The sequence below is a fragment of the Mandrillus leucophaeus genome, unplaced genomic scaffold (assembly GCF_000951045.1).
Source record: "Mandrillus leucophaeus isolate KB7577 unplaced genomic scaffold, Mleu.le_1.0 Scaffold13, whole genome shotgun sequence".
NCBI lineage: Eukaryota > Metazoa > Chordata > Mammalia > Primates > Cercopithecidae > Mandrillus > Mandrillus leucophaeus.
In genome coordinates, this window is record NW_012101254.1 from 219342 (window position 1) to 235558 (window position 16217).

Genomic DNA, 16217 nt, shown 5'->3' on the forward strand with positions numbered 1-16217 from the left:
TTTGAGACGGAGTCTCACTCTGTCACCCAGGCTGGAGTGCAGTGGCACCGTCTCTGCTCACTGCAACCTCTGCCTCACGGGTTCAAGCGATTTTTCTGCCTCAGCCTCCTGAGTAGTTGGGATTACAGGAATGCGCCACCACGCCCGGCTAATGTTTGTATTTTTAGTAGAGATGGGTTTAACCATGTTAGCCAGGCTGAGTCTTGAATTCCCGACCTCAGGTGATCCGCCTGCCTTGGCCTCCCAAAGTGCTGGGATTACAGGTGTGAGCCGCCGCCCCCAGCCAGCTACTGTGCCTGGCCTAGTAACTCTTATTAACCTCATTATTTCCATATGACATCGCCACTATCCAGCTCCCCTATATTTAGGGGAGCTTCTGTATTTAGCAGCCTGCTGGAAAAGAAAGTCTGGACACCTAATCTGACACAGAGACTCAGAAATTCTTTCTAAGGTCTGGAAACAATGAAACAGTAAAAAGTAGATACTGATGATGGTTCAGACCATGCCTATCACTGGTCTGGAAGAAATCTGCAATTCTTGTCATAAAAACATCTTCTTCTCACTCAGGCTCTTTCCTTTGTAATCAGCTGCAACACAAAATGCCCAACTCTTGAAACCACAAGGGGTTTCTTCCTTAGGATGTGACTGGAACTCTGGCCACCCGCACCTTGGTTATCTAGCACTAAGCTGCTTTGGGTCAGACTGGTTCCAGGAGCCCCAGAGAAGTTGTTCTGCTCCATCCGAAGTAGCTGTGCATTCAGTAGGGGCTGAAGCAGGAGGGTAGACCAACAGTCTGTCCATTCACTGACACACAGAGCCCCAGTAGGTCTTACCTCTGTGTCTCAGGCTCCTCTCACATAAAATAGGAAGACAAGAGATAAGGAAGTGGGCTCAGAGAAGTCAAGTGATTTGTCTGAGGGCACACAGCCCATGAGCAGCAGCAGTGGCCTGAGGATGGAGGTGTGAGGCTTTCCCATTCTGAGTCCGAGCAGGGTTCTCAGCCTCTCCTCCTGCTACTCCCCCATGGCACACCTCTGGCACTGAGGTAGGAGCCCTTTCTTGGGCACTAAAGTGATCAACCACCTTGGCTCCCCATAGCACAAGGGTTCCAAGGCGACACACACTGGGGACCCAAAGCTCATTGTCACCATCAAATGGGAAACCAAATCATTAGGACAAAGCCTGTCCTGTCTTACAGAGGCTAGAGACCAGGCAAGATCATCAGGCAACTGCCTTGTAAGTGAGTCAGACTTAAGAAGCTCTGATTGTCTGTAACAGGGGTCCTAACTTAGCCTGCATCAGAATCCCCCATAGGGCTTCTTAAAACCCAGATGGTTGGACTCCATCCCCAAAGTTTCTGATTCAGTAGGTCTGACGCAGAGCATTTCTAACAAGCTCCCAGGAGATTCTGATGCTGTTGGTCCAAGGGCCACACTTTGAATACCAGTGGTCCATAAAAATAACAATAGCATTCAAAAGGTGTTCAGCACTGACCTAAGTACTTTATAATCATTAATTCCTTTAATCCTCACGATGACTCTATACAGGGTCATTAGATGCTAATATCAGCCCCACTTCTCTGAGGAGTAACCAGAGATACAAACGGATAAAGGAACTTGTCTAAGGTCACCCAGCTGGTAAGCAATGGGCTGGGGACTCAAGTCCAGGAAGACGGCCCTGGAGTCAGGGCTATGAACCACTGACTGAGTTGGTTTTCAAAGGCTGTCATTTCAGACTAAGTAGCAGGCATCGATGGGGTGGGGGATGAGAATGAATGGAGCCAACAGAGCTATGTTTAAAAAGCCTTTCCCCCCACCCTGTGGCATCTAGTGAACACCCCAGTGGGGTACATATTTAGGACATGTGGAGGCACTGCCACGGGGGGGGGGATGGGATCAGCATGGTCAGGAAAACTTGCTGCCCTAAAGCTTCCTGGAGGACCCCTGTAATGTTTTTCTGGGGTCTGTAAGAGAATTCTAACAAAGGAAGGTCAAACCCTCCTTTGGTTACCCAGATGCCGGCACTACTCCATGTTCAACTCCTCTGTCTTTGGGAAATGAAGTGCTTCTAAGCGTTCCCGTTCCCATGTGATTTTCTCCAAGATCTGTCAGCTGCTCAATTAATATACATCTCAACTGACACACAAGTCTTCTTCCCCTGCTCCTGTGGGGGTAGATGAGGCTACGAGGAGCTTAGCAATCAATGGTCCAACTCCCTGATTTACAGATAGGGAAACTGAGGCTCAGGAAGGGGCAGAGCTGGCCCAGTATCTCCAGGTTCCAACCTGAGGACAGTCCCTGCTTGGTGCATCATTGAGGGCTTGGTGTGAACTAGATGTTGCCTTCTCTTTCGAAGACAGGTGCCCTGTCTCAGCTCCGAGGCAAGGCCCAGGAAAGTGCTTCAGAGGCTGCTCTGCCCAGTAGGCAGGGGGACCATCAACCCTCCCTCGAAGATGTTCACGCAAACTCTCTGAGGTTAAGTGACTCAGCCAACACCACCCATGAGACACGACCCCTAGCTCTCCAACTCCAAGTTCAGTGCTTGCTGCGGACGGCAAGATGTTCATGTCATTATCTCATTTCACCCTCATGACATGCTCTGAGGCAGGCAGCGCAAGGAGTATCGCTCTCACTTCCAGGGGAGGAAACTGATGTTCCGAGAGGAGAGAGTCAAACAGCTGGCGAGTGGTGAGGCCAGATGACCCAGCTGTCAGCCATCCTGCCATTCTGCACCTGGCCGCTCCCTGCCTCCCTCTCTCCTTCCCTCCCTGGCACACAGGCCCAACCAGCTCCTCACTGGAGCCTGGGAGGCCTTAGCATTCCCACTCCAGGTGAAGCCTGCAGCCTGCACTGCACTACTCCCCTCTTTCCTACATCCCTCTGTCCCTCCTCCCCTCCCCAGGGATGGCTCCAGCCTATTTTTATCTTCCCTTCAGCACAGCCCATGGCAAGGCTGCTGTCACCTCCCAAAGGCAGTCCCTCAGAGCTGTGGGTGGGGAGAGGCAAGAGGGCTAAGAAAATCAGGGCAGCCTGAGTCCCCTGCCCCAACCCCCACCTCTGCAAACAGCTCACCGCAGGAGGGCAGCGGGGCCCCTCCACAACTCCCTGCCAGGCCTCTGGCCTTCTGCAGCTCCTTATTCCCCAATCTGGATTCCAGCTGTGGCAGTGCAGGCCGAAGGAGGGGCTGCTGGGAGGACTAAAACTGAGCTGCAGCTCCATCTCACCTGTCCAGCAAATCTCAGCCCCAACGCATTGGCTCAATGGCTCAGAACAAGCTAAGGCAGCCAGGGCAGCCAGTGTTGAGTCCTATGCTGACAAGGTAATGGAGGTTTATAGAGGGTGAGAGGCCCAAGGCCATGCAATGCTGGGGGTCAGAGCCAAGACCTGAACTCCAAATTCAACTCTTGCACTGTAGTCATGCCTGCAGCAGGCTGGGGTAAACAAAGGCACCAGAGAAGCTGCAGAGAAGAGGCTCTGTCCCTGTAACTTTGCTGTAATCCCTGGTGACACCAGCGATGTAAGAGAAGGCTGTGTCTGCGAAGGTTGAGGGGCAGCAACATGTCCATGCTGCCAGAACAGGATAGACCCCTGCCCACCCCTGTCCCTGCCCTTGGTGGTCTTTTGGCATCATGCATGCTCTTGTTCTGCTCTTCAGCTCACTGAAATCATCCTCACTGCACCAGGAGCTGGGCAGGGCAAGGGCAGCACCTCACCCTTCTGGGCTTCCCCTGCACCCAGCACGGTGTGTGCCACACAGCAGGTGCACTATCAGTATTTGCCGAACGGAACTGAAATGGGCGGCTTGTTCCACGTTTTGCATCTGGGAGACAGTAAATGAGTAATCTCTGGGCCTCAGTTTTATGCTCGAGGAATCAGTGACTCAGTCGTAGGGTTATTGTGAGGATCTAAACAAATCAGAGGATGCAGGTGAAACTGCTGAGCTGTGACCTTGGCTGTTCTTACTGCCCTGCTGTTTTTTATAAAGCACTCCTTCTAAGCCCTAGTTTCTATGAGATGGGATGTGCTCTGCAGGGGTCATCAGAGGAGCACTGGCCTGGGTGAGCCCACCTCTCGTTTCTGCTTAGCCACTAACTTACTGTGTGTCCTTGGGCAAGCAATCTCCCCTCTCTAGCCTTGTGTCTCTTTGCTTGTCAAATCAGGGGATTGAGCTGGACAACCTCCGAGCTTCCTTTCTCGGTTCCCAATGCTCTGCATCTGAGACCAGAGGTGCGAGGGTGCGGAGTACAGTAGGATGGATGGAGATTAGATACAAGGAACCCTTTGCAAGAGAAAGAAGCTGCAGACTGCTGTCTTATAGTCCTCGGGCATGCCTGTGTGAAGTCTGCCTCTGCCTGAGGACAGGCCAAGGGCTTCTGGGAACTCTTTCTATGATTTTTATAAGCAGAGGCCTCCTACTTGCTCTGGCAAGCTGCTATCCAATTACAGACTCAGTAATGCCAGAAGCTTCCAGCCAGGTGCGGCGGTGAAGACCATGACCATCAAGCAACGAATGACTCCATGGGTTCCTCTGAAGCTCAACCTCCCTGCTCCTGGCTACCCCTGAGACTGTGTCACCTGTAGGGTGGATATTTAGTCGTTCACTTGGCCTGGACTTAGGAGAAGATCTAGGAATGGTGGTATCTCAAAGGTATGGACTGGACCCAGTAAGAAAAAGGGTATGGTAGAGGATTAGCTTTCTCATTTATTTGGCAAATCTGAACCTCAGTTTTCTCAGCTGCAAAATGGGGATAACAAATGACTGAATGACAGGTCTGTGGCAGAGCTGAATCAGGGCTCTGTGGTAGAGCCGTGGCAACATGATCTGACAGCAGAGACTCTGCCTCAGCAGCTGTGGTGAGTGCCATGGCCAGTGACAGGCCCCCTTCCCCTCTCTGGTCCTAGCAATGGCTCTGAGACCTACAACAGTAGCTCTTGAGCACCTGCGGCAGCCCAAGGGTTCATGAAATATGGACTAGTGAGTCGGGGGAGATTCAAGCACTGAGAGACAGAGCAGAGAAGCTGCCCTTCCTGGACTTCATAGCACAAGTCTGCTGGCTCTAAGAGGTCTAGTCAGCCAGCTCTGGGCCTGGAGACTAGGCAGCCTGCAGGGATCTGTGGTCTCCTCCAACCCGAGGCTCCAGAGGACTGGAAAGAAAGCACTTTGAAGTAATGCCAGGCAGGAGGAAATCGATCAGACAAACGCAGTAAAGAAAGCCACCCCTTCATCACCCGCTGGCTTCCTTCGTGGTCTGACATGCAGTGCCGGGGCCCTCACAGGGCAGCACACTTCTTTGGGTTTCCAGCCAAATGACCTCATTTGCTCTTCATAATTCTCTGTATTCCAGGAGGTAAGTAGGGCATACACATCTTACAGGACAGGGAATCTGGACACAAAGAGATTAAGGGGCTTGCCCAAGCTCACACAGCCAGGTGGCGGCAAACTCAGGTCTAGAACCCAGCTCCTTGACTTGCAGCCCACGTTCTCTTTCTATAATAGCTCACAGCCATGTGAGCCTGAAGCTCAGAGGCCGAGCCCTCAAACTGGGCACTTACTTGTGGTGGGTACATACAAAAACCCCATCCTTCCCCCCAAAAATCTCTGTCAAGATTTAAAGATATTTGAGCAAAAGAGGAATAACAAGGCATCAATTTCCAAAATGTGGGAAGAGTTTGGCTGACAATGGGGAAGAAATGCCACATTAGATGTTTCCCAGAAGTAACAGCGAAGAGCGGCCCAAGCAGATGGTCGGCAAGGCCGTTTGAAGGGCGTCAGGACTCGGCCGCTCTGCCCAGGCACGGGAGCGCCCACACAGGTGTGCCCGTACCGGCACGTAGTCTGGGAAGACCCAGAGGCCTTTCAGTGCAGGCTCTGCTCCAGTGAGGGTGCCCTGGATGGGCTAGGAATGTGAGGCTGCAAGGATGAGCCAAGATCTGCCAAGGTCTGAGCCCTAAAGACCCCTAGAAGAAACTCGGAGATGAGAGGTTTGCCCTCATTCCTGCCCGCCGCGCTCTTCCTGGGCAGGTGATGATAATGTGCTGAGAAGCCGCTGGACCAGGAATAGGGAGACCAGAGTTCCCAATCTAGGTGTGTAATCTGGGCAAATTTTCAAGCTGAGCTCTACTGAGCTCACCTGTGCGGGAAGGGGCCCGTGAGGAGGAGGTTCAAGCTGTGCAGACTGTGATGTGAGCACAAAGCCCCGCCCTGCTTTCCTAAGGTGGCGCCTGTGGGGATTTCTAGCTGGGAAGCAGCCAGGAAATGTGGTTCCTATGCTGAAGACACTCAGCCTTCTGGAGCCCTCCCACTCCTGCTGCATCCTCACTTCTTCCCAGTAATGAGCCAGGCCGGGGCACATCCTGCCACTTCCAGGAACCACTTCCCTGCCTGCCTCCCCTGCCCACCCCAATGCATCTGCATCCAGAGACAAGTGCTGGCCCAGGACCTCCTAGAATCAGCTTCCCGGGCACCCCACCCTTCTTCCTACAAGACACACCGCGCCCCAGGCCCAGTAGAGGGTCCACACCCTGAGCAACGACGACCCTTTGCCACCCTAGTCCAGCCTGGGGCCCGAATGCTCCTTCCTGTGAAGCCTGAGGTCTTGGAGCCCTTAGAAGCAGCTCACTTTGCAGAACAGGCAGTCTAACGTGGCCAGTTGGGGCCTCTGTGCCGACTTGATAACCATGCCCCTTTTTATCTGCTGAGACACAGCCCTGCGCCAGGTATGAGGCTCAGTGAGCAGAAGGTGGGCTGAATTTCAGGCTCTAGACGCCCTCGTGCAGGACATAGTTGGCAGGACTATCCCAGGGAGCAAGGGTGTCTGGTCCTAGCCTGGGCTGGCTGGAGTAAGACGAGAAGCACCCAGTTTGCTCTGTGGCCAAACCCAGAGCTCTTGGAGCCCCAGGCAAGAAGCCATGAGAAAGCAACTTTGGTTCTATGCACACATTTGTGTGTGTGTGTGTGCGCGTTGCGGGGGGGTGCTGTGGGGAAGACGGGAGTTGTGTATATGTGCGGGGTATGTGTGAGGAGTGTGTGTGCATGTGTGAGTGTGGGTGTGTGTGTAAATGGAGGTATGGGCAGGGGAGGGTCTATGTGTGTCAGTTTAAACTGGAACCATGTGTTCTAAGGCCAATTGTGAGAAAGAAAGGGGTGGGGCTCTGCACCCTGGAAACTTTCCTCGTTTGGGGTACCACAGATAACTGAGGGTGTCTGACGCCCTTCCCCCAACTGTCCTGGTCTCCTCAGGGTGCTGAGGTCAGCACGGCCCCAGGCACCAGCAGCCCAGTTCCTAGTTCTTGTTTTTAACACAGGCTGCTTTTGGCAGCAGCTGCATTTACAGTCTGGACGCAGGAAAGCAGAAAACAAACTGGCCTGCAAAGCCACTCCTGGGCCCATCACTTCTCCCAGAGGTAGGGGGACCTGGCGCTTAGTCAATGTGGGGTGGGAGGCATCAGGAAGTGCAGGCAAGAACACCAAGGACCTAATTTGCTTAAGGCAGTCACTGAGATCCAAAGACAAAGGCAGGAAGAGAGGTAGTGAAACCCCATCTCTACTAAAAATACAAAAATTAGCTGGGTGTGGTGGCGCACACCTGTAGTCCCAGCTACTCAGGAGGCTGAGGCAGGAGAATCGCTTGAACTCGGGAGGCGGAGGCTGCAGTGAGCCGAGATTGCTCCACTGCACTCCAGCCTGGAGACAGTCAAAAAAAAAAAAAAAAAACCAGAAATAGGAAAAGAAGGGAATAGGATAAGAACTGAGGAAGGCAGGAGTCCCTGGGAACCAGCCTGCCACAAATAAGTGCACAGGCTGTGCACTGCACAACTGCAAGGGGAACCATTCACACAGATTACTCTGGGATTGTATGATAGGTAGGGCCAACTGACAAGGAGGGAGGAAGGAAGGTAGCTCATGGTGATCCAGACCCAGGGCTATGGCCCGTGTTTTCATATGGTCTATGGACCTCACAAGAAGGCTGTGGGATGCATATCATTACCCCTTGTTACACATGGGGACCCTGAAAATGTGACCTGTTGAGACACACAGAGGTTCTAAAGCGCAGAACTCTGAACTCCTAGCACAGTGTCCTTGGAAACCGCAGAGGCTGGAGTCCTCTCTGGACCTGCTGGTCAGGCTGCACCGGCCTTGCAGGTGTACATGTGCACATCCCCCAGGGAGTTCACCCTGGGAAGGGATGGCTTTCCTCAGCCTTCCTGGAGGAGTCCTGAGCTGCCTGAGTGAAACAGCAAATCCCTTTCAGTCCTAAGTGCAGGGTGAACCCCAGATGAACCACTTGGGGATGGGAATAGGTAGATTAGGGGAAGGGGGGTGCTCAGGGAAACAAACCAAAGCAAGACAGAGAAACCACCCGTGCTGCCCTCCACAGGGCCCTGAACAGGGAGCCAGGTGCTTACAGCGTGCGTTGGGGCTGGAAGGAGGGAGGCTCAGACATTCCTATTTTCCCAGGCCAGGGGTTCCAGCTCCCTATCACCTCCACCATACAGCCCAAAGACAGGGAGCCAGGGGATCAAGTCTTCCCAGGGTACACTGTGATGTCCCAGAATTCACAGGCCACCAATTACAGGAACTGCTAATACAGTTTCCCAAGTCCCTCCTGACTCAGCTGCTTCATTTCCCCTCTTCTTCCTAGGTCTCACCTCCTAAGCAAAGCAAGAGGTGGTGAGGAGGCAGGGCAGGGCTCTCCTGCTCAGGATGTTCAGCCTCCCCTCTCCTTCCCACCTGCGACAGGATGAGGACTCCAGGCTGTGTCTTCCCTGGAGGCCTGACTGGGGTTAACCTGGCCCTTGAGCAGGCTGCTGACCTGGAGAGCCTCTCTCACTGTCTTCCCTCTGCACTCCCAGCCAGGGCAGGCTTGGTAGCTCACACACAGCCATAGTGTAGCCCCAAAGAGCCGAGCCTGGCCCTGCATCACGTGCCTGCCCTCATCAGAAAAGAGCTGCTCTCTGCAGAGAGGACACCAAGGCAGCTCACAAGGGCACTGGACAGAAGCCCAGGTCTGGCACTAGTGGCCTGCACCTGGGCCAAGGGCCTGCATTACTTGGGTCTCGTCAATACACAGCTGCAGGAGCACTGGCCTGTCACACCATGAGGCTGTGACCTCTCCTCTGAGGAGTCTGGGGTGAGCAGTGCTGGCCTGGGCAGGCCATGCTCTTGCAGAAAGAGCAAAGGTTTCTGGGACCCACTATGGTGGCACCGACATGGGCAGGGTGGATCTGTGTCCCAGCCGGAGCCACAAAGCACAGAGGGTAAAGGCACATGCAGTCACCTACCTAGGTCCATTCAGGCAAGAGTTCTAGCTGCTTCCCAGAGATCCCCAGCGGTTCAAACCCCTCCCTTACCCAGAGTCTGACTTCCGAGTACTGATGTGGCTCCAGCCCTGGCAACTAGCTCCAATACTGGGGTGGACGTGGCATCATCTGATTTTCTTGTCAGAGATACAACACATGGCACAGAAAGGGTAGGGGGCTATGCAGGACACTCAGCAAACTGTGGCAGGACAGGCTGGGGGTGGCGGCCCAGAGCAGTTGTTTTTAGCTTTTGACAGCATCTGTGTAGCATTTTAGAGTTAGAAAAAAGAAAACAGGCCGGGTGCAGTGGTTCCTGACTGTAATCCCAGCACTTTGGGAGGCCAAGGTGGGCGGATCACAAGGTCAGATCGAGACCATTCTGGCCAACATGGTAAAATTCCATCTCTACTAAAAATACAAAAATTAGCTGGGTGTGGTGGCGCATGCCTGTAATCCCAGCTACTCGGGAGGCTGAGACAGGAGAATCGCTTGAACCCAGGAGGCAGAGGTTACGGTGAGCCGAGATCGCGCCACTGCACTCCAGCCTGACAACAGAGTGAGACTCTGTTTCAAAAAAAAAAGAAAAGAAAACAACGATGATGATGATGATGATCTATAATACCTCATGGTTACTAGGTGCTTGCTATGTGCCAGCCAGAAAAGGCTTTTCATCCAAAGCATTTCTTTAATCTTCAAACAACTCCATAAGATGGATAGTACTATTCCCACCCCACCCGCCCCTGCCACCCCACACCATTTTTCTGATAAAGTAACTGAAATAAAGAAATCTGCCGAGGATCACTGTGCCAGGAAGTGGCAGAGGCAGGCTTAGAACCCTGCCAGCCTGACTCCAGAGTTCTGTCTTCTAACCACCACACCAGGCAACCTCCTTTAATGAGCAATTACCCCGTGTTTTTCTGGAGTGAACAGTTTTCAAAGTGCTTTCACTACCTGATTCCCTCCTCTTCTGACCCAGAGCACTGACACCATTGAGCTGAATTTCTCTGTATGCCTTTGGCTGCCCTGCAGAGCTGCGAGCTCCCCAGGAGCTTAAGAAGCAAGCCAGGGTCAGGGCCACAGAAGGTGCCTCTTGTAGCATGAATAAACCCAATGAGGTGAGGCTGATATTGATGTCTTCATTTTACAGATGAGAAGACTGAGGCCAGCTGTCTCCTGAGCTACAGCGGACCTGAATTCCTCTCCCGACCCCTGCCTAGGACTGCCCCAGGTAAAATGATCCCATACAGCACAGGAGAAGTGCCGGCTCGCCAGGGTACAGCATAGCCCTGGGTGCTTCTCTTCTGGTATGTAAGAGAGTGAACATGCCAGAACCATGGAGCCCATAGCCAACACCCCTCAGGCAGGCTGCTTACCCCGGCTGATCCTCTGCTTCTCCCCGGAGAGGATCCCTGGTGTGTCGATGACGCTGATGCTCTCCAGCACAGGGTTGGGTAGCTGGGCACACACGAATCTGCATGGGCAGAGGAAACCTGGGTGAGTACTTGCCCGCCTTTTGTGACCCAGCCCCATGACTCCAACCACCTGTCTTGTCTCTCTCAGGTGAGCTGCAGGTGCATCCTGAAACGTTCAGTTCACCACGGGCTTGCCCAGCTCAGGGCGTGGCTGACAGCTGATCCAGGGCTGAACCCCAGTTCTCCTGCCTCTCCCCACATCCAGTGTTAGAGTGCCCTGCACCCGGGTGTGTTTGGTAAAATGCTTTGTGACCAGCAGGGCTATTCCATAGCGACATCCCATCTTCATGTGTGATCAAAGCCTGGGTCTAATTCTTATGGCCCCAAGTCCTTAGTTTGTCCTTGGTCAGCTATCTCCCTGCCTTGAGTACCTCCACTTAGCTTGGCCCTTTCTAGGAACCTCAGCTTTTTTAGATAAACAATGAGAAGACACCCTGCCTGGTCTTCATATGAGCCCCAAGGGACTAGCGGGGCAGGAGGGACTTCACGGATCTGTCCCAAGCCATCACTGCACAGAGTCAGGGTTTGAGGATCCTCCTTCTGATTTGATCCTCGTGGGCAAAGTGGCTGTGCTTCCCTGTATATGTCCTCATTTGTACATAGAGTATCATTCAACAGTAACTGAAGCCCTACTCTGTACAAGATAGCAGGCCAGAGGATGACAAGCCTGGCTGGCTTAAAATGCAGACTCCCAGGAGGCAGGCCAGAATCCCAGCCCCAAAAGTAGATCTCACGCAGGATCTATGCTTTGAGGAAGCTCTCTGGATGATTGTGAGGCAGCCATGATTCATGCTTGCCAAGTCCTGCTGTGGGGGACACTAAGATGTCCAAAACTTGATCCCTGTCTCCAAGGAGCACAGCCTGGTGCAGGACAGGAGGCCTATACATGGACAACCAGAATACACAGTGCAATGGGACCAGCACCCTGAGAGAAGTCAGATGAAGTGTTTGGAAAATTCAAGGCAGAGAAATGGCTTCTAGGGAGGGCTTCCTGGAGGAGTAGGCACTGGAGCTGGCCTTGAAGAATGGGAACCACCTAGGAACATTTATCTGGACATCTAAAGGCCAAACATCTCTATTAGGATAGCAGTCAAGTGTCATTCAAGAGAAGCGAGGGAAGGGGAGCAAACAAGGAGTGTGAAATAAGACCACTCAGCAGCACACAGACAGGAACCTGGAAATCTAAAAGGTGCAGCACCTTGTGCGGACTGCAGTGAAGCCAGTGGCACGTGCAAGAGGGCTCCCATCATCCCTGCTGTCGTTTCAATGGACATGCCTGGCAGACCCCCAGCCAACCTAAACATCCACCACTTTAGCTGCTGCGTGCTCCTGGAGAAAATCTCAGAACCTCACGATTTCACAGGTGCCTGCAGGAAGCCACATTCTTTCATCATTCTTCTCTGGCGATGCATATTTTCTCTCTCTTTCTCTCTTCAGTATTTTCTGCTGGAAATGTCCTCTTTTTTTTTACATTTTTGGTGTCACTTCACCCATTAACGTCAGGGTCAAATGGCAACTTTCCCACAAAGGCCTTGTCAGCCCTGCTCTTCCTCTTGCCTGGGTTTCACTGGCTCTCTCCAAGCCTGTGTCCACTGAACTGGATCAGCCTTACATTCCCCCACAAAACAGAGCCCAAGGCCGGTAGGGGCCTGGTGTCTGTTGAAATAAAACATGAATTCTATCCCTTAGCAAGGCACCTGGGAGGGAGGCAGGAGACACAGCCCCTCCTGTGGCCACATTTCTTTCCTTGTCAATGTCTGCTCTGCAGGCCAGACACGAGGTCACTCTGGAAATGCAGGATCTTGCCTGAGTCACCTTCATTTTATTCACTGAAATCACAAATATAGAGAGAGATTCCTGATCCCTTAATAGTATCACCTTTTGTGTGCATGTTATTTGTTTCACAACACCTTCCTATTTTCTTTATACTTTTTTTTTGTAAAATACATGCACATGGTAAAAAACAAACAAACAAACAAAACCAACCAAAACATGGTCCAGCAAGGCATAAAATGAAATAGGAAGGTGTTCCTCTTCTCCACCTTTCTGCCCTGCTCAATTCCACTCCCTAAATGGAACCACTGTAAGCCAGTTACAGGCTCACACCTGTAAACCCAGCACTTTGGGAGGCCAAGGTGGGTGGATCACTTGAGGCCAGGAGTTCGTGACCAGCCTGGCCAACATGGTGAAACCCTGTCTCTATTAAAAGTACAAAAATTAGCCGGGCATGGTGGCACATGCCTGTAACCCCAGCTATTCAGGAGGCTGAGGTGGGCAAATTGCTTGAACCCAGGAGGCGGAGGCTACAGTGAGCTGAGATCACGCCACTGCACTTCAGCCTGGGCAACAGAAAAAAAAAAAAAAAAGTAACCACTGTAAAGAATTATATATTTTTTCCTTTCTCTCTCAAATTTTCTTCACACAACATTTGCAGGATTAGATTATGACAATTTAAATTTTATCACTTTCTAGATGAAGATAATAATATTGAAAGAGGTGTCTTTACTTAAAGTAAACCACCCCCACCCAACCTCACCCACACCTCCTGGTTTCAATAAATTTAACAATGGAGTTAATGAGACTTGCTGGGTTTGATTAATGACATAAGGGCACTCAGCTTTCAGGAATACACCCAGCATATGATGGCAATCTCCTAAATTCTGTTATCATAATAGGCTACACGCTATTACATATAATACAGTACGCTATATCATTATAAGCACAATTATCCCAAAATGGCATTATTCACTAAACCTGTACTCCTCTCTTGTGATGAGCCCAGTTTCCTCTTGTCTCTCCCCGGCTTTTCCCTCCTCTCCCCTGGGGTCTAGCTCCTCCTCTCTGCCTTCAGATAGGATGATGCTCCTCAGCTGACTCACCAGCATTGCAAACTCAACCTGTCCAAAATCAAATTCATCGCCTACCCCCTTGCTCAGATATCCCTGTTTCTCTTCAGCTCTGGCAATTCATTCTCCTGAATCATGCTCATCCCACCCCCTCCATTTCTGCATTTTTAGCATTTTGGGCATCCAGGACCTCCTTACTCAGTTCCAGGTATGAGAGACACCCCTGGACTCCAGGACGCCTGCCCCACTGCACCTTACCACCACGACCTCCTCATTCTTCCTAAACTGACCTCGGCTTCATTCCCAGGTGTGAGAGACACCCCTGGATTCCGGGACGCCTGCCCCATTGCACTTTACCACCACGACCTCCTCATTCTTCCTAAACTGACCTCGGCTTCATTCCCAGGTATGAGAGACACCCCTGGATTCCAGGACGCCTGCCCCACTACACCTTACCACCACGACCTCCTCATTCTTCCTAAACGGACCTTAGCTTCATTCCCGACATAAACCAAACCCCATGCCTGGGCCTCTCTGCCAGGCCAAGTTCCCGAGATTTCTCAGCATGGCCCTTCCTCTGCTCCCTACTCTGGGTGCACACCTTGGCCACTCACAATTTCACATTTCATTCATGTGGTTGTTTCCCTGTCCCTGTCTCAGACTGTTATTGACTCCCTGCCACTGTAAGAAAGGTCAGAAACAAGTTCATAGGTTTATAAAAAATATTATTTGGAGCTGGGCACGGTGGCTCACGCCTGTAATCCCAGCACTTTGGGAGGCTAAGGCAGGTGGATCACCTGAGGTTGGGAGTTTGAGACCAGCCTGACCAACATGGAGAAACCCTGTCTCTACTAAAAAAAAAAAAAAATACAAAATTAGTCAGGCGTGGTGGCACATGCCTGTAATCCCAGCTACTCAGGAGGCTGAGGCAGGAGAATTGCTTGAATCTGGGAGGCAGAGGTTGCGATGAGCCGAGATCACGCCATTGCACTCTAGCTTGGGCAACAAGAGTGAAACTCCGTCTCACCAAAACAAACAAACAAACAAAATATATATATATACGTATATATATTTGGAATAAGAGACATCGAGAATCCTTTGGGCAATGAGCCTCACCTTCCACAACTGAAAAATGGCCACAGCAGATGCCTATTCCGTTCACTAAACAATTAAGGAATCAAATGAAACAAGATATAACACTATCACTAACTAACCTGTTGGTTACTATGTGCCAGGCACGAAGTGTTTTCTGTTCACTGTCCCACTTATTTCTCCTTTAACTCCTATTATCCTATTTTACAGATGGGAAAAATAAGAAACAAAGAAGGTTTGTAACTTGTTCAAGAGCCACAGTATTAGGCAGGATTTGAACCCAGGTCTATCTGAAGGCAAAGTCCGTATTCATTACCTCTACTCTAAACACCTCCAAGTAGAAAAAGGAGTTTTAAAATTATTTTCAAAGTGTTTACCATGCACATGTGAAACTGGATTTATAAGTGTAATAAGCGTGAGCAGGGGATCAGCCTGCATTCTGGTTAAACAGAACAATTAATGCGAAGGCCCAGATTAGTTTGCCAAGCATTCCTAGAGTTTTCTCCATTCAAATCATCATGATGATCTTGGTATCTGCAAGGCTGACCTTGTCCTGGGGCAAGAGAGGTGACCTGTGCAAGCTCATTTAATTCAGTAGAAGAGTCAGTGCTCAAACCCAAGGCTTCCCTCTGAAGTCCGGGGTTCTTCCCACCAGGTAGAAACAATATCCGTGAACAGAAGAGAACCTTCGTCTGCCTCCTTCCAGTTGGATGCAAATCCCAGCCACTGCACGTTTAGGCCAATGCTGGGAACTACATGGAGCATCCTCCTCCACTTTTACTAGGGGTAGGTGCAGGGTAGGGGAATGTGACCTAAGTCAATGCTGTATCCTTCCTTGCTCCCTGAGAAGGAGGAATCAGCCCAGCATTTGCAGCTGCTGCATCTCACAACTGACTCAGTTACACTCTCAGCAAGCAAGGGACAATCTAGGTATGGAAAGATTGACAGGAGACTCTAGGCACCAAGCCTCCCAAGACCCTGCCTATTGTTCTTTCACCCCCCACACTCCAAGAAGAAGAAAAGAGAGCACCCGAAAGTGTTGTGTTCCCCTCCACACTCACCTGTTCAAGAAGGCGTTGCCAAAGGCGTTGAGTTTCCTGAAGGGTTTCTTGGGATCCACCACCAGGGCGTTCCCAGGGATGATCCCCTCCATGTCTCCCTGCATCACCGCAATGAAGGAGTCTGTGGTGGGCTCGGGCCCAATCCTCATGCCTGGGAAGTCCTGTTCCAGCAGGTACCTAGCAAGAAGGAGCACAGTCCTAATGCAGGCATTTTGCTCAAAGATCAACACGGCATGTCTACTATAAGGCAGACAACATGCGAGTCAGAGGGGAGGGCAGAGCCACAGCAGCAAGATCTCATGGCCGGGAGAAATGCCCGTTAGATAATGAGTCCAAAGAACTTTGTAGAGCAGGTGGAATTTCAGCTGAACTTAAAATATTCTGTTTTTTGGTCCTTATCTTTTTCCCTTTCTCAATCAGTTGGGGGCTCGTGGGCGGGCGTGGAAG

At 51.4% G+C, this 16217-nt stretch overlaps 1 protein-coding gene across 1 annotated transcript in view; it reads right to left on the reverse strand.

The window, feature by feature from the left end:
* EHD3 (EH-domain containing 3) overlaps positions 1-16217 on the reverse strand; it is a 43177-nt gene that overhangs the window by 6071 nt on the left and 20889 nt on the right. The window contains exons 2-3 of the mRNA XM_011972544.1: positions 15771-15947; positions 10673-10770 (exon numbers count right to left, since the gene is read on the reverse strand). Coding sequence (XP_011827934.1) covers positions 10673-10770; positions 15771-15947 — 275 coding nt within the window. The remainder of the gene's footprint in view (positions 1-10672; positions 10771-15770; positions 15948-16217) is intronic.